The sequence below is a fragment of the Macaca nemestrina genome, chromosome 7 (genome assembly GCF_043159975.1).
Source record: "Macaca nemestrina isolate mMacNem1 chromosome 7, mMacNem.hap1, whole genome shotgun sequence".
In the NCBI taxonomy this organism is placed as follows: domain Eukaryota; kingdom Metazoa; phylum Chordata; class Mammalia; order Primates; family Cercopithecidae; genus Macaca; species Macaca nemestrina.
The window spans coordinates 137,958,381-137,976,190 of record NC_092131.1 but is presented as its reverse complement, the minus strand read 5'-3'; the positions used below and the strand labels follow the sequence as shown (position 1 = coordinate 137,976,190).

At 48.8% G+C, this 17,810-nt stretch overlaps 1 protein-coding gene across 3 annotated transcripts in view; it reads left to right on the top strand.

Annotated features, from left to right (window-relative positions):
* Window positions 1-13,156, top strand: part of LOC105488745 (sorting nexin 1) — a 47,516-nt gene extending 34,360 nt beyond the window's left edge. For 2 of the 3 annotated variants that reach the window (XM_011753145.3, XM_011753136.2), the window contains exons 9-15: window positions 33-146; window positions 341-434; window positions 1,798-2,003; window positions 5,080-5,223; window positions 7,067-7,147; window positions 7,601-7,672; window positions 8,310-8,756. In XM_011753145.3, coding sequence (XP_011751447.1) covers window positions 33-146; window positions 341-434; window positions 1,798-2,003; window positions 5,080-5,223; window positions 7,067-7,147; window positions 7,601-7,672; window positions 8,310-8,360 — 762 coding nt within the window. In that variant the 3' untranslated portion in view covers window positions 8,361-8,756. Of the gene's footprint in view, window positions 1-32; window positions 147-340; window positions 435-1,797; window positions 2,004-5,079; window positions 5,224-7,066; window positions 7,148-7,600; window positions 7,673-8,309; window positions 8,757-8,783 lie in introns of those variants that run through there. The other variant, XM_011753160.2, reaches the window with a different exon arrangement.
* Window positions 13,157-17,810: the final 4,654 nt, after the last annotated feature.

Genomic DNA, 17,810 nt, shown 5'->3' with positions numbered 1-17,810 from the left:
AACTTGCCATCCCTGCCTTCTTGGTCTTGTAGCTGCCACGTGCCGTGGGTACCCAGACATTGAGTGGTGCTGGTCTCCTCAAGATGTTCAACAAAGCCACAGATGCCGTCAGCAAAATGACCATCAAGATGAATGAATCAGACATTGTGAGTAGCCTTGTGCCTCTTACCTTCACCTACACCTCAGGCTTATAGGTCAGAACCCCTAAGGAGTCCTGAGATTTCTGAGATTAGAAAGTTTTTTTATAATTTAGTCCCTTTTTGAAAAACAACTGCTAAAGAAAGACTGCACTGCACCTATAGAAGTAATCTCATTAAAGCTCTGGGCTTTTGTGTTTCAGTGGTTTGAAGAGAAGCTCCAGGAGGTAGAGTGTGAGGAGCAGCGCTTACGGAAACTGCATGCTGTTGTAGAAACTCTAGTCAACCATAGGAAAGGTAACAAGCTCTGAAATGCACTTGGAGCTAGGGGAAATTGTTGTCTCTAGTGAACTGGAGATGGGAGGGCATGCTGTTCCAGTCCTCTCAGCCATCCAAGTTGAAATTCTCAGCCCACCAGGTCCTTGATGTTCTGATAAAAAAAAGGGATGCCCTGCATCTCCTGGCAGAAAACATGGTTCAACCACTGTGGGCATTGTACTTTCTACCTGGGAGGGGTGCAGGGAAGCTGTCCCAGATACAGCATGACCTGGGATGCCGGCTTCTGTTGATTTTGAGTTGATGGCTTGTATCCAAAATGATGTCATACATGCTTTAGCTACGTGGTCAAACCAGCAATGCGTAAATGCAAGGAAACCACCTGTCTCCTAATCCTTCTGCGTCTCTCTTTAGTGAAATTTGCTTACAAGCTAGTGAAATTTTCCCAGTTTGAATCTTTTCCCTCTCTGCCTTAAACATGCTGATAATTAGAAATCTAAACAGATAGAAGATCCACAGCATAAGGCCAGTGTAAGTAAGGGTTGGCAAACTATAATCTGGCCCATGGGCCAAATCTGACCCTTGTTCCTATTGCCATGAGCTACAAATTTAGGTTTTTACTTTTTTAAAGGAATGAATTGGAGGTGAAAAGAATCTCTAGCAGACTATGTGTAGCCTGCAAACCCTAAAAAAATTATCAGCTGGGCACGGTGGCTCACACCTGTAATCCCAGCACTTTGGGAGGCCAAGGCGGGTGGATCACGAGGTCAGGAGTTCAAGACCAGCCTGGTCAAGATGGTGAAACCCTGTCTCTACTAAAAATACAAAAACTTAGCCAGGTGTGGTGGTAGGCATCTGTAATCCTATCTACTTGGGAGGCCAAGGCAGAGAATTGCTTGAACCTGGGAGGCGGAGGTTGGAGTGAGCTGACATCGTGCCACTGTGCTCCTTTACAAAGATTTTGCCCTACTCTAGAACATTCAAGACTATATGGTGTGCACATATATTCACTCTTCTCTCTTGTACAGAGAGGCTACCACTCATGAGCTTTAACAAAAATATAAGAATAGTTTATTTGGCCTGTTTGTTATTTAATAAGTGGGCTTTGGTTCTTCAGGGATATTGGAGCTGCTTCCTTCAGGTAGGCCTAACCCAGTGAAACTCAGGACAAGCTGGTGCCTCTCCCTCCTGCTTCTGTGACCAAGCCACATTCTCTTTACTCTCTGAATACAGTTAATCGTGGTGTAAGTGACTGGGTTGCGGAACCCTCGTTTCCCAGATATGCAGTGGGCGGCATTGCTAAGACATGCCATGTGGTGTCAGCTGATTTGTCCCTTTTCCTTGTGAGATCAGAGAGGCCTCTGCTGTCTTTTCCTCCTTCCAGAGCTAGCGCTGAACACAGCCCAGTTTGCAAAGAGTCTGGCCATGCTTGGGAGCTCTGAGGACAACACGGCATTGTCACGGGCACTCTCCCAGCTGGCTGAGGTGGAAGAAAAAATTGAGCAGCTCCACCAGGAACAGGCCAACAACGACTTCTTCCTCCTTGCTGAGCTCCTGAGTGACTACATTCGCCTCCTGGCCATAGTCCGGGTAAGCTTCTGTTTCCTTTTCTCCTCCTTCCCTTGATTTGATTTGTTTTTCTTTTGCTGGTCCTCTTCCCAAGACAGTTTCATCCCATTATAGCTTGTAAAAAGGTGTCACTTTTTCTACTTTTAAGAGGAAAGGTATCCTATAAACCAAGCAATCTGTTCACCTGTTAGCTAGTTATCATTGACTCATTTTGAGCCCCACAACCAAGATTCCTAGATGGCATTTGGAGAAAAGATCACTCTTGAATCTCCAAATAGGTTGCCCTTCATTGTTGAGGCTGGACGGTGTCCTCTGTGGTCCTTTCTTTTCTTTTTTTTTTTTTTTTTTTTTTTTTGAGATGGAGTCTCGCTGTGTCTCCCAGACTGGAGTGCAGTGGCGCAATCTCAGCTCACTGCAAGCTCCGCCTCCCGGGTTCACACCATTCTCCTGCCTCAGCCTCCCGAGTAGCTGGGACTACAGGCGCCCGCCACCACGCCTGGCTAATTTTTTGTATTTTTAGTAGATACGGTGTTTCATGGTGTTAGCCAGGATGGTCTCGATCTCCTGACCTCGTGATCCGCCCACCTTGGCCTCCCAAAGTGCTGGGATTACAGGCGTGAGCCACCGCACCCGGCCTGTGGTCCTTTCTTGCAGGAACTTACAGACCTGATCTCTTGGCCCCCTGGAGCAGTGACTTCCTCAGTCCTTTGATCTTTGCCTCCTTAACAGTAACTGGTGGCTTTGGTGGCTTCCACTTGTCCTTCCAGTATGGGCAGTCAGGTAACTACATGGAACTGGCTTGGCATTGCATGGAGGAGTGTGGCCAGGGGACTGAGAGAGCTCATCACCAGAGCCTTCCTGTGCTGTGCCACCCCCACTGATAACATTCCAGCCTGCCCCTCATCAAGCACCTCACTCTCTCCTGGTGATCTAGCAGTGTGGTTTCCCCATGAGCACTCCCAGGGGTTAAGGTTAAGGAATTGTGACAGTGGTATTAGCTCTCGCATGGCCTCCCTAAGACAGAGGAAAGAACCAAGAGGAAGCCTGGCGCCTACACTCTAAGGGCTTAAGTCTGTCCCTGATTCGGCTTGGGATCAGGATGTGTTGAGCCTCAGAGTTAGAACAGTGCCACCCCTCGGTCCCCATCCCCAACATATCTCCCATTAGGGAGCTTGTGCGTTGTGTCAGGAGCTGAGCTGCTCCCAGGCTGTCGCTTCCTCCGTGGTGGAGTTGCCTCATAGAGCCTGGGAGGTTACTCATTTTCCTCTCCCATTGCTATTTGGTTTGCTGCTAACTCCAGAGTGATAAGAGGTTTTAAAAATAACCTGCTATGTAATTCTTAGAACTGGTCAGGCTACTTAGACTGGAGAGCAAGCCGCAGGAAGGGCACTCTCTGGGGGAAGCTTTCTATGAGGAGCGTTGTTTGGGATCTCTGGGGAGCACAGTTCTTGGATATGGCGCCCAGGCACAGTGAGCTTGTACCACAGGGATGAGGGCCTTGCCTAGAGCTCCATGGGCTGGGGCTGGGGAAGGATGCCTCACGGCACAGAACTGCGAATGGTCTTTTCTCAGAGACCCTCCATCTGCCTGCCTCATGCTTATGAGCCTGGTGGTGGGATTGGAGAGAAGAACAAAGGTTTCTTTTCTGCTCTTCTCTGAGCGTGGAGCCGGACCACTGTTAGGCCAGTGGGTTGGGCTTGAGTCTGACTCGGATATGAGGTCACCCTTTACCTCATCTTTTGACATTGAGGTGTTAAGATGCTGCAGGGGAACAGCAGTGACAATAGTGGGGCAGGTGAATTTGGTGGCATTGCATTCCCTAAGGTTCAAGTTTTGGCATAAACCTATGCTAAGGAGTCATAGACAATATTCAGGGAAGGCCAGGCGCGGTGGCTCATGCCTGTAATCCTAGCACTTTGGGAGGCTGAGGCAGGTGGATCACCTGAGGTCAGGAGTTTGAGACCAGCCTGGCCAATGTGGCGAAACCCCATCTCTACTAAAAATACAAAAATTATCTGGGCATGGTGGCGGGCGCCTGTAGTCCCAGCTACTCAGGAGACTGAGGCAGGAGAATCGCTTGAACCCAAGAGGTGGAGGTTGCAGTGAGCCGAGATCGCTCCATTGCATTACAGCCTGGGTGACAAGCGTGAAACTCCGTCTAAAAAAAAAGAAAATATTCAGGGAACTTTTGCAGGACAGCGAGGGAGCCGATGGAACCTGGCTGGGTGGCTGGCCCCAGGCACAGATCGTTGATCCAGGCTGCTGCTTGTGGCCTATTAAGCAAGTCCGGGCAGGTGTGGGTTAGTCAGGCCAGCAGCTTCCTTCCCTGGAAATGTTGATTGTGGTCAAGAAACTGGAAACAAGGAAAACTAGCAAATAGATTTTGGGGAGCTTCTTGGAGGCCTTGGTAGCCTAGAGCAGGTGAGTGTGTGGTTGGGAAAAAGCAGTGTGGCCCTATGGTGGGTTTAGGTGTTGATTTAAAGATTTGTTAAGCTAACCTTGTAGATTATTTGGGTGTCAGTTTAAAGGTTGGGTCCTTAGGGTGGACTTCCCTGACATCTTTCCCAGGCTAAGCTAGGTCCCTGGTTTCATGTTATAGTACCGTGCTGCATTCCCAGTAGTCTGCATACTTGTAATTATCTATTTTAATTGCGAATGTAATGTTGGCCTTTTCCATTAGATGACAAATTCCATGAAAATGGGACCATGAGTTTCATCCACTGTATTCTTAGCTCCTGGCACATGGCAGGCACTCAGGGAAAGTATGTAGCCTTATGAACTGACTGATCTGAGGGAGGTACTTTTGTAAGCCATAGTATTGGTCACTGGCATAAGGCCACCTACTGGCTCCCTGCCATCCAGCCCTGGGAGTAGCGTGAAGCAGCATGGCACTGGCCTCCTGGAAGCTTGGAGAGAAGTATTACCCAAGCTTTGCTCCTAGACATTGAACTTCCCAGCTGGGCACTAACATGCGGCTGCAGAACCTGCCCTTGCTCAGTCTGTCCCTGGCGCAGCTGCTGGGAGAGCCTGCCCTGAGGAAGAGCCAGTAGAGCTCTTGAAGAGCTGGTTGTGGTCCTCCTCAACCCCAACCCCACAGGCTGCCTTCGACCAGCGCATGAAGACATGGCAGCGCTGGCAGGATGCCCAAGCCACACTGCAGAAGAAGCGGGAGGCCGAGGCTCGGCTGCTGTGGGCCAACAAGCCTGATAAGCTGCAGCAGGCCAAGGACGAGATCCTTGAGGTGAGTCCCCTGAGGCAGCCCAGCCAGGGGTGTTCTGCTAGTTCCAAATGAACCCAGGTCCCATCCCACCCAGAGGCTTGGAACCCCACAGTGGGCAAGAGCGCTGATGGAGTCTAAAGGGCCGTGGCTGCTGAGGAAGCCTCTGAGAATGACTCCAGGCCTTCCTGAGGCCTAGTCCCCCTGTTCTTTTCCTACTCTACCCAGACTTGTCAAATCAGAATCTCTGGCCCGGCACGGTGGCTCACGCCTGTAATCCTAGCACTTTGGGAGGCCAAGGTGGGCAGATCACTTGAGGTCAGAGTTTTTTTTTTTTTTTTTTGAGAAGGAGTCTCGCTCTGTCGCCCAGGCTGGAGTGTAGTGGCGTGATCTCGGCTGACTGCAAGCTCCGCCTCCCGGGTTCACACCATTCTCCTCCCTCAGCCTTCCTAGTAGCTGGGATTACAGGCGCCCGCCACCACGCCTGGCTAATTTTTTATATTTTTAGTAGAGATGGGGTTTCACCATGTTAGCCAGGATAGTCTCAAATCTCCTGACCTCGTGATCTGCCCGCCTTGGCCTTCCAAAGTGCTGGGATTACAGGCGTGAGCCACCACGCCCGGCTTTTTTTTTCTTTTTTTTTTTTTCTTTTTTAGATGGAATCTCGCTCTGTCGCCCAGGCTGGAGTACAGTGGCATGATCTCAGCTCACTGCAAGCTCTGCCTCCTGGGTTGATGCCATTCTCCTGTGTCAGCCTCCCAAGTAGCTGGGACTACAGGCTTCCGCCACCTTGCCTGGCTAATTTTTTGTATTTTTAGTAGAGACAGGATTTCACCGTGTTAGTAGCCAAGATGGTCTCGATCTCTTGACCTCGTGATCCACCTGCCTCAGGCTCCCAAAGTGCTGGGATTATAGGTGTGAGCCACCGTGCCCGGCCGAGGTCAGGAGTTCTAGACCAGCCTGACTAACATGGTGAAACCCTGTCTCTGCTAGAAACACAAAAATTAGCCGAGGCCGGGCATGGCGGCTCACACCTGTAATCCCAGCACTTTGGGAGGCCAAGGCGGGCGCATCACGAGGTCAAGAGATTGAGACCATCTTGGCTAACATAGTAAAACCCTGTCTCTACTTAAAAAAATACAAAAATTAGCTGGGCGTGGTAGCACCCGCCTATAGTCCCAGATACTCGGGAGGCTGAGGCAGGAGAATCGCTTGAACCTGGGAGGCAGAGGTTGCAGTGAGCGGAGATCACACCACTGCACTCCAGTCTGGTGACAGAGCAAGACTCTATCTCAAAAAAAATTAGCCAGGTGTGGTGGCACACGTCTGTAGTCCTAGCTACTCAGGAGGCTGAGGCACGAGAATCACTTGAACCCGAGAGGCAGAGGTTGCAGTGAGCTGAGATCATGCCACTACACTCCAGCCTGGATGACACAGCGAGACTCCATCTCAAAAAAAAAAAAAAAAGAATCTTGGCAGGAGGGGTCCTGGCTGGGTCTTTGAAAACCTACGTAGCTGGTTCAGATACGCCTTCTCATGAGAACTAAATTAAGTTTTCCAGGCCTTCCAACTCTGCTGGTGAGTACCTAAACTGGAGGCTGCTGGAGTATCAGAGCCTTCTTGAAGGACCACACTTGGTCCCAAATGCCTGAAATACAGGCATCTCTTTTCCAATCAGCCCCTAAAGTCGCCTTCTGCTGGACTCTGACTTACATGCGAAATCCTCTGTGACACCTCATCTTACCCACAGGGACAGACAGACATGATGATCAATTGAGGCCTCATATGTAAAATTGATGTCCAAATGTGAAGGCTTAGTAATGATGCCATAATATGAGGTGATCCTTTCTTTCTTCTTTCTTCCCAGTGGGAGTCTCGGGTGACTCAATATGAAAGGGACTTCGAGAGGATTTCAACAGTGGTCCGAAAAGAAGTGATGCGGTTTGAGGTGAGATAGAAGATCCTACTTCTCACTTAGCATGCAGTGCATGTTTTAGAATGCTCTTGGTGTTGTCCAACTCTACTGGGTGACGAGATAGAGGTACCAGTGACTTGGCAATTTTCGTGAGCAGGCGTGGCCTTCTTTGGGGAGTGTGTGTTTGTTCCTAGGCACAGTGGCAGTCTTACATTTGTGGCTGGACCAGAGCAATTAAACACAAAGCTTGCAGCTGCCACATAACCTCGGCCCCCAGTCCTTTCTTCTCCACTCTCCTCCATCTCCTGCCCTCCCACAAAACCTTTCAAGGCCTTGGCAGACTCTCTTTGGCTGGAAATTACAGCTATTCCACCTGCTGCCTCTACTTTCTGAGACTGTGTTTGGCCTTGGTCAGCAATAAACACCACTATCCCATCGAAAGGGAAAGCGAAAACTGGATGGTCAGTGTAGAATCTTGTCTCCTAGAAAGAGAAATCCAAGGACTTCAAGAACCACGTGATCAAGTACCTTGAGACACTCCTTTACTCACAGCAGCAGGTATGTAAGTTGTGTGTGACCTTCGTCCTCTACTGTCCGCTCCGAAGGCCAGCTGCCTCCTTGGGGCTTCTATGACAAGATGTGCAGGCCCTGCTTCTGAGGGGCTGTGCCCTCCTCTAGTCGATCATTGAAAATAGGCCCTGTTGCTCTGACATGGAGCATCCAACAGGGTCTTTTACTAAGCAGGAGGGCCAGGCTCTGCTGCCCTCATTCTGAGGTGAGTTAGTTTTTGAGGACAAACCCCATCTCCCTGTAACTGCTTACCCTTCGAGGAGCCACCCCATGGTACCACCTGGCCTTCCTGAGACTGAGGCCTCATCAGTATGTGAAACAGTGGCCCCACTGTGAGGAGCTAACCGAGCCAAGCAAAGCTGTGGCCAGCACAGGGGTGCTCCCTCTCGGGTGGAGCCAAGACTGTCTTCAGAGACTGGCCTTGCACTTGGGGCCCAGGAACTGCTGCCTTCCCTGTCGAGAGGGAGGTGTGAGGGTCGTGTGGCCTGTGCAGCTGCTCAGAGCTTGCCTTTGTGGGGCAGAGGCGCTTGGCGAGCGCCAGGGTACTGTGCTTGATTCCTCCCAGGCTGGCTTAGGCTCTGCCACTAGGTGGGGGCACTTGCTTACTGTCCCCACTTCTTTGCAGCTGGCAAAGTACTGGGAAGCCTTCCTTCCTGAGGCAAAGGCCATCTCCTAATGGACCAAGGACCCCAGAGCCCACCTGTGTGACGCTGCCTTTTTATACACTGTCCTCCTCCACCTTGATGGACCCCCGGTGATGCATCCTGCCTAGGCTGGACTTAACCCCTTCCTCCCTGTCCCCACGACCAACTGTCCCCAGTTACTCTAACCGTTATTTCATTTAGCTTCCATATATATTTTCTTACCTAAGAGAATAGTTTCCTGCTTTAAGCAAAAGACCTACAATAGGTGGTGGAATTATGGAATGGGGTGGAGTATTGATATAAATATATAAATACAAATGTATATTTTTCAGGATGTGGTGTAGGAACTGGGAATAACGTTTTCTGTTACTCCTGATGGTGCCATGAAAAGGTTATGTAATAAAATATTTTAAAATCAGGTCACATGACTCAGAATGTTGGTGGTTTTTGCTTAGGCTGGGGAGCAGTTGGGAATCAGGTCTGGAATACTCCTAACGAAGAAGTTGCCCAGGTATAGTAAGTTTTTCTCTACCGTTCATGAGTTTTTTGCTGCTGCTTCCCTCTGGAAATGGGGTTTCTTTCTCTCTGCCTACCTCAGCTACCTGTTCTGAGGGTCTCAATCTGTTTCATATTCCCACTTCTTTAGGGAAGGAGTTTTAAAAACATCTCTTAAAATAAGAGGAGCAAAATCTATTAAAACCTATTCTCCTGCAAAGGAGGCAGAGACTTTCTCACTCTTCTTCTTCTTTTTTTTTTTTTTTTGTATCCCCATCATTAAGCAAGAGCCTTTCTCTTTTGTTCTTCCTGTTTCCCTAAGCTGCTCAGGGTTCTCTGAGTCTTGCCCTCCAATGGCAAGTCTTATTTATAACTAAACCTATTTTTGTCACCCATCAGAACACATCCTCAGTAGACTGTGTGAAGGTCTGATAAGGACTTGATGCTTTATCTCTATAGTCATGAAAGCCATGCCCTCTGCCTCTAGATAGGGTGATCCAAGAGCTCCTGAACCTTAGGAGGTTCAAAGAAGCTCTACTGTCTGTGCCCAGGAGGTAGCCTGCCAGCAAGAGCCCCCAGGAGTTGCACGCACAGCCAAAGGGTGTTCACACAGATCTCTGCCAGTCTAGCCAGGGGACGCCAGAGTCTCAGGTCAGTCAAGGCTGGGCTTCCCCCTTAGCTGTGTCCACAGCTGCTCAAGCTGTACTGGTCAGAGTGGGCTTTGAAGCTCCTTTGTTAGCTCGAGCTGCTGACTGCCGCTATGGGAGCCTTGAGACCTCCAACTCCTCCAACCCAAAGACACTCCTGCCACTGGGGCCCCAGGTCCTGCTCTATCAGTTCTCTTTGGTGGGGGGCTAGGGTTTGGGGTGAGGCAACCTGAGGCAAGACAAGGCAGTGAACATTCTGATTCCCTGTACACTGACGCAGCAGCAGGGGAAGAGCCAGTGCTGCAAGTACTTTTTTTTAACAGGTGAATTTTTTGGAAAAAGTCACTCTCCCTACCCCTCAGTATCCTTATCATCAACTTTGGTTTTATCCTTCCAGTCTTTATTATATGCTTGCTTTTACGTAGTTGTAATAATATACACATAAAATATTTTGTATCCTGCTTTTATCATTCAACATTGTACATGTTATAAGCATTTTTCTATATTGTCATATATCTTCACAAAGTTGATTTGTAAAGCTGTGTTATTTGAAGGCCTCCATAGGGTGACTGTACCATAATTTTGATTGATCCCTTGTTGTTGGATTCTTGGTCGGGGGTTGTTTGTTTTGTTTTGTTGGTAACCTTAAAATTTGTAATATAATTTCAGATTTACAGAAAAGTCACAGGAATATCACAAAGAACTCCTATATATCTTTTATCCAGATTTACTGAGTGTTTACATTTTATCCCATTTGCCTTATCTACTTCATGTCGTATTTTCTTAATCATTTGAGAGTAATTTGCACAGATGCCCCATTATGCCCATAGCGGTATGCATTTCCGTAACAACAGGACATTCTCTTCTAAGAGAAGAAGAGAATTGTTTTAAGTATTATTCAGTATTTTTTTAAGTATTATTGTCAAAATCAGGAAGTTTAACAGTGATTTAATACTGTTATCTAACCCATGATTCATATTTAAATTTTGTCAGTTATCCCAATAATGTCTTTTGTAGCCATTCATGCAGGATCGTGTGTTACATTTGTAAACGTGTATCTTACTACTGCAGATTCCTCAGCCTTCTTTTGTCTTTCATTACCATGACATTTTTGAAGAATACAGACTATTTTGTTGAATGTGCCTCAGTTTGGATTTGTGTGATGGTTCTGCATGGCTAGGTGAGGGTTTTGCATTCTGGGCAGGAACATCACAGAAGCAATGTGTCCTCAGTGCATCATGATCAGCATATAATGTCAGCTGGTCCCATTGATGTTGTTAACTCTGTTCCCGGGTTAGGTTGGTGTCTGCCAGATTGCATTTTAAATTTACGATTTCCCCTTTGTAATTTACAAGTAATTTGTGGGGAGATACTTTGAGACTATTTAACTATTTTGTTCCTCATTCATGAGTTATATAGTATCAGTTGATTAGTCTTGTCCGAGTTATTACTGTCATGATTGACCAGCATGATTTCCTAACTCCGTAATGCCTTGTACATTTATTGGTTGGCATTCTACTGTAAAGAAAAACATCCTTTCTCACCATTTATTTTTTCACTTGTTTATCAAGATGGATGCAGGGATTCCTATTTTACTCAGAGTTGCAAGCCATTGCTTTGATTTTATCTTGATTCTCAAATTGTCCCAGATCTATAGCAGCCTCTTGTGTGTTTTTAGCTTGCCCCCATCATGTTTTGAGTACTTTCTTACCTTCTGGCATAACAAGATGTTCCAGGCTAATCTTGAATGTTCCCTGCCCCAGCCCTGGAATCAGCCATTTCTCCAGGGAGTCTTGGTTCCTTATAATGGAGAATGGTATTTATTTTTATTTGATTTGATTATTATTACTATTTTTGAGACAGAGTCTCGCTCTTGTCACCCAGGCTGGATTGCAATGGCACAATCTCAGCTCACTGCAACCTCCACCTACCGGGTTCAAGCAGTTCTCCTCCCTCAGCCTTCCAAGTAGTTGGAATTACAGGTGCCTGCCCCCGCACCTGGCTAATTTTTGCATTTTTGGTAGAAACAGGGTTTTACCATGTTGGCGAGGCAGGTCTTGAACTCCTGACCTCAGGTGATCTGCCCACCTCAGCCTCCCAAAGTGCTGGGATTACAGGTGTGAGCCACCGTGCCTGGCCAGAGAATGTTATTTAGAAACCAAGATCTGGATGCCAAATGTGCTTCTTGTTACTGGAATGTCATTGCCTCTAGGCTCTCACCATACAGTGCAAAGATACATATATAGAGATAGATAATTATAGAAACAAGATAGGGTATTGGGAGGCCGAGACGGGCGGATCACGAGGTCAGGAGATCAAGACCATCCTGGCTAACACGGTGAAACCCCGTCTCTACTAAAAATACAAAAAATAGCCGGGCGTGGTGGCAGGCGCCTGTAGTCCCAGCTACTCGGAGGCTGAGGCGGGAGAATGGCGTGAACCCGGGAGGCGGAGCTTGCAGTGAGCCGAGATCGCGCCACTGCACTCCAGCCTGGGAGACACAGCGAGACTCCGTCTCAAAAAAAAAAAAAAAAGGCCGGGCGCGGTGGCTCAAGCCTGTAATCCCAGCACTTTGGGAGGCCGAGACAGGCGGATCACAAGGTCAGGAGATCGAGACCATCCTGGCTAACATGGTGAAACCCCGTCTCTACTAAAAAATACAAAAAACTAGCCGGGCGAGGTGGCGGGCGCCTGTAGTCCCAGCTACTCCGGAGGCTGAGGCAGGAGAATGGCGTGAACCCGGGAGGCAGAGCTTGCAGTGAGCTGAGACCCGGCCACTGCACTCCAGCCTGGGCGACAGAGCGAGACTCCGTCTCAAAAAAAAAAAAAAAAGAAACAAGATAGGGTAAAGATACCTGACATAAATAGATATTAAAAATCATGAATTCACACTGATGCTTTGAGTGCGGACCTGTAGGTTTATTCCAGTCTGCCCCCTTTTCCATGTTGTTAACTCTTTCCCCCAGAGAGACAAAGATTTCGGGTTGCTTTGTTAAGTTCCATCTGATGATCATTCTGACTTAAGTCTTACTTTTTTTTCTTATTTCCTTGGAATGATGTCTCCTCTGGTTTCAGAACTTCCTCCTCTGCTTCCTGTATCTTGAGGCTGGCGGGGCCAGTTGTCTTTACGGCTTGTGCATTTTTGTAAAGAGCTTGCACGTGTGGAAATCCAGTAGGCCAGTAGTGGGTTAGGGGTACTGAGCCAGAAGCCTTTACAAGGAATAATAGGAGCACAAAGGAAGAAGGTGGTATTCCAGCTGGGGACCCAGCGGGGAGAACTTTGTGGAGAACCTGATACTTAAACTGAGTCTAAAAGGTATAAAAGTGTTTGTTGCTTCTACCTCCCTGTCTGTCTGGCAGTGTGAGGTAGGCGCCTCTAGGGAAATGTGGTTTGGTGTGGGTGAAGTCAGTGAGGCCCATGGAGAAAAATGAGCAGGAGCCACATCACAGGGGTGCCTGATAGGACCAGGGCGGCACTTTCCACATTACCATTGTCGCTTCGTGATCTGGACACACCAGAAGGCGGGAGACTGGAGGCAGGAAGAGCAGGCAGGCTCATCCCTACCCTCAGGAGAGCTGAGAAGGGCAGGTACGGTGGGGCCAGAGCTCAGGAGAGTTTCGGAACCACTGAGATCCGGTCCCTGATTTGATGAGAGGCCTGAGGGGAGAGGGAGGTAGCTAGCATGCCCTGCAGCCTTCTGGCTCAGACACTGGGTAGACAGTGAAGCCCTTTGTAACACATGAGGCAATAGGTTTGGGGCAGATGGGAGGGGAAGCAGTGGTGGGGGCAGTGAGTGCTGAACGTGTTTAAGAAGCGGCTCTGGGCCAGGCACAGTGGCTTACGCCTGTATTCCTAGGATTTTGGGAGGCCAAGGTGGGAGGATCACTTGAGCCCAAGAATTTGAGACCAGCCTGGGGAATATAGTGAGACCCTGTCTCTACAAAAATAAAAACAACTAGCTGGGTGTGTGGTGGTGCATGCCTGTAGCCCTAGCTACGCAGGAACATCGCCTGAGCCCAGGAGGTTGAGGCTGCAGTGAGCTACGATTGTGCAACTGCACTCCAGCCTAGGTGACAGAGCAAGATCTTGTCACCAAAAAACAAAAACAAAAACAAAAAAAAAACCGCTCTGGACTGGAAGGGAGGCCAGTTGCTTTAAGTAGGGGAGATAGAGTAAAAGGAGGCTTTGATTTATTTAAAGGTGGGGCAAACTTAAGCATGTTAATAAAATTCAGAGAAGGCCGGGCGCGGTGGCTCAAGCCTGTAATCCCAGCACTTTGGGAGGCCGAGACGGGCGGATCACTAGGTCAGGAGATCGAGACCATCCTGGCTAACACGGTGAAACCCCGTCTCTACTAAAAAATACAAAAAACTAGCCGGGCGAGGTGGCGGGCGCCTGTAGTCCCAGCTACTCAGGAGGCTGAGACAGGAGAATGGCCCGAACCCGGGAGGCGGAGCTTGCAGTGAGCTGAGATCCGGCCACTGCACTCCAGCCTGGGCGACAGAGCGAGACTCCGTCTCAAAAAAAAATAAAAATAAAAATAAAAAAATAAAATTCAGAGAAGAGAAAGAGAATGACTGTCAGAGCCATGTTTGGAAGAAAATGCAGTCCAGAGCACAGGAAGGGGACCTGTGTTCAGAGGGTGCCTCACTGCTGAGGCCACAGGAAAGAATCTGTAGGTGGAGGGGAGGCCGAAGTGGGGAAGTTTCATGCTTGATTATTAAAATTTTCTGAGATAGGAATGTCGTATTTACCTATTTAAGCCAAGTGGTTTAGATAAAAGGTATGGAGACAAGTCGACATTTCCCTGCTTTCCCCTTGGCTAGTTCAGCATTTGGGCTCCAGAGTGCTGAAGATGAGGACTGGACTTCGAGCTGGTGTGATCCCAGTATTCGCTGTCAGTACTCAGTGACAGAATAAATGAGAGAAATGGGAATAAGACAGAATTGTCGCTTATACAAAAATGCTAGCAACTAACTGTTAGCTCTTCCCAGAAGATTTTCATTCTGAATGCTCCTGGAGCTGGGAACCCTAAAAAAAAAAATCTTTGAAGCAACTCAAGTTTTAAAAAAGGAGAGGAACTCATGGAAATCTCAGGATGGGGCCAAGATGTGGCTGGAGAGTGCGTGGTGCTGGAGGGCATGTCCTTGGCCGAGCACACTCAGGGCCCACGGGAAGCCCATAGACTTCAGGGACATGAAGGCCCAAGGTGGTGGGATTTTCCCCAGCAGTACTTGGCAGCCTAGGGGGAAGGTGAGGGCGGGAGAAGATGATGGGGATCCCCGGCTCCAAGCATAGGAGGACACATCTGTGCTACAGCGTGCACATGCCTGGCTATACACTCTGTCTTTGGAGACACTGGCTAAGATTCTCTGTTCCGTGTTTGGACGGGGTCATGCCTGATCTGAGATAAATGGACAAGAACAACTGAACCTGTCTTCTGGTGCACGTGTCACCTGCCGATATGGCATCTTGTGATAAAGTTGGGTGATGTACAGTCTCCATCAAATGGTAAACTCTGGGGTCTTATGCCTTTATAATTCCATGGCCCCGGCAAAGGTTCAGGCTCAGAACAGGTATCAAATAGATAACTGTCAAATGATTGTTCCCTAGTCACAGGCTCTGCCACTTGGCATTCATACTGTCTGTGAGAGGACCCAGGTCACCCTTCCCTCTTTATCTCCCAGTGCCGACACCTCATGGAAACTGGTTGCAAATGTGCTACTTCTCACTTCTGTGTGGCCCGAGGAGGCTGGGTTAATGCTGGGCTTGGTACCTTAAGCACCCTTTCTCCCTTCCCCATCTTCAGTCTCAGAATTACCCCTGGCTGAAGCAGGCATTTTCCAATGCCCTAGATGAGAGTATAGGTGTAAGGAGATGGGGCGCATTTGCCTGTGTGTCAGAGCATTCACCGAGGATCCTCACAGGCGCTTCTAGAAACCAAATCCTTGAAGATGACTAACCAGAAATGCCCATCATAGCACTGTTTACAGTTGCAAAAACCGAAGCCAATTAAAATGTCCATCAGGAGGGGATTAAATGAATTATGGTACAGTTACACCGTTGAATATTTTACAGCCATTGAAGATGATATATAGCTCTATTCATTGACAAGGAAAACTCATTTTTGAGTGAAAAAAGCAGGTTATAGAATTGCATGATATTCACATTTATATAAAACTTTATGGGAAGGATGTTGATTGAATTGTTAATAAATATGGTCACCTCTAGAGATGGAAGTTTGCATTACCTTTAATTTTTAATACCATTTTGTATTGCTTAAAATTTCTATGTATTATCGTTAAAATGAGAAAAATCAAATAAAGCTATTTTCATTATGGGAAAACAATCCAGTGCATCCTTTGAGGCCCGCGTGACATACCTCTTCTTCGGGCAGCTTCCCCTGACCCGCCCCTCTGCCCTACCCTGACTGGCGGTGGGCCCCGTGTCCGTCGTCCTCTTCAGCCTCTGGTTTTCCTCTCCTGTGTGGTGTCAGCTCTGAGGCGGTCTCTGCAGCCTGCTGAGCCCGGACTCCCTGGGGTCCTGGACTGCACTGTCTCTGCCCATCCCGGTGTCCTCCTCCACCTGCAGAGGAGCCTCCGGGGCAATGGCGGCTCCTCAGCTCAAGATCATTGCCGTAGAAGCCTGTGGGCCACTGAGGCCAGATCTGGGAATTTTTCAAGAGATCCAGAAATCTGGCCTAATTTGAGGTTTAATAGGCCTCACCATGGTTGGTAAGACTGGTGCTCAGTGCCCTGGGGAAGCCTACAGGCCCCACAAGGCTTGCCCCAGACAGGCCTTTCACTCCTTTGGCCCTTGTCCATTGTGGAAATGCTCCTCTGGCTCTGATGACCAGACCTCGGGTTTTCACCCACCCAAGGCTGCTCAGAGGAAGCCAGCTGCTCGCCCTCCACAGGATGCTCTTTGTCTGGGTCCAGAAAAGAAACAGAAAAACCCTGTCCAATCCGAGACAGGACCTTTCCATAAAGAGATCTGACTGTTTCCAAATGACTGCCCCCTCGGGGCTTCAGAGCTCGCTGCTTCCTCTTCCATTATGAGCGGCAGTGGCAATGGCCACAAGGGCCCAACCCGCAGGTTTCCCCTTAGGGGAGCACCAGCAGCCTCTCAAGAAAAATAGACGAGGCTCCTGCGGCCAGAAGCATGTTCCGGAGCAGGGGAGAGACTGCCCATGACCGCCCCTTCTCACTCTCGGGCCTAATTATTAACTATAGTAAGAACTGCCTCTGGGTCCTGAGGTAGCTCAAATCCAGTGCTGTCACCCTGCAGGGTATACTCATGACCCACACTAAGGACAGGTTCAGGGAGCTGAAGCAGCTGGCCCAGGTCACACCCCGGAGCTAAGACGAACTCAAGCTCTTCTCATGGCCTCTCTGCCACACCCTATCCCACACAGTCTAGGTATCTAGATGGGGACAGACAAGAGGAACCTGGAAATCAACCCGCTAAGTTTTTTTTTTGAGACGGACTCTCACTCTGTCTTCCATCTCTGTCTGGCGCATCTCAGCTCACTGCAAGCTCCGCCTCCCAGGTTTACGCCATTCTCCTGCCTCAGCCTCCCGAGTAGCTGGGTCTACAGGCACCTGCCACCACACCCAGCTAATTTTTTATATTTTTAGTAGAGACAGGGTTTCACTGTGTTAGCCAGTATAGTCTCGATCTCCTGACCTCATGATTCACCCGCCTTGGCCTCCCAAAGTGCTGGGATTACAGGTGTGAGCCACCACGCCCGGCCCTCAACCTGCTAAGTTTTTTTGTTGTTTTGTTTTGTTTTTGTTTTTGTTTTGAGGCAGAGTTTTGCTCTTGTTGCCCAGGCTGGAGTGCAATGGTACAATCTCAGCTCACCGCAACCTCCGCCTCCTGGGTTCAAGCGATTCTCCTGACTCAGCCTCCCGAGTAGCTGAGATTACAGGCACATGCCACCATGCCTGGCAAATTTTGTATTTTTATAGAGACGGGGGTTTCTCTATTTTGGCCAGGCTGATCTCGAACTCCCCACTTCAGGTGATCTGCCCGCCTCAGCCTCCCAAAGTGCCGGGATTACAGGCATTAGCCACCATACCCGGCCCTAGGTTGTTTTCTTAAAGACCTGAAGGCATCCACACAGTAGGCCTGTTAAGGACAAGTCCCATTTGTGTACACACCTGAGCTGGTGAGCATTGGAGCTTTTCTGACAGCTGTGAGACACTCTTTTCCCCAGATGGGCAGGGGTTGCCCAGTGGAGTAGTAGCAGAGGCTGGAAGACAGAAGCAGCTTTGGTGAGTAACTGGGGAGCTTAATGGCAGACATGAAAAACTCCACTTGCTGAGAGGCCACCGGCA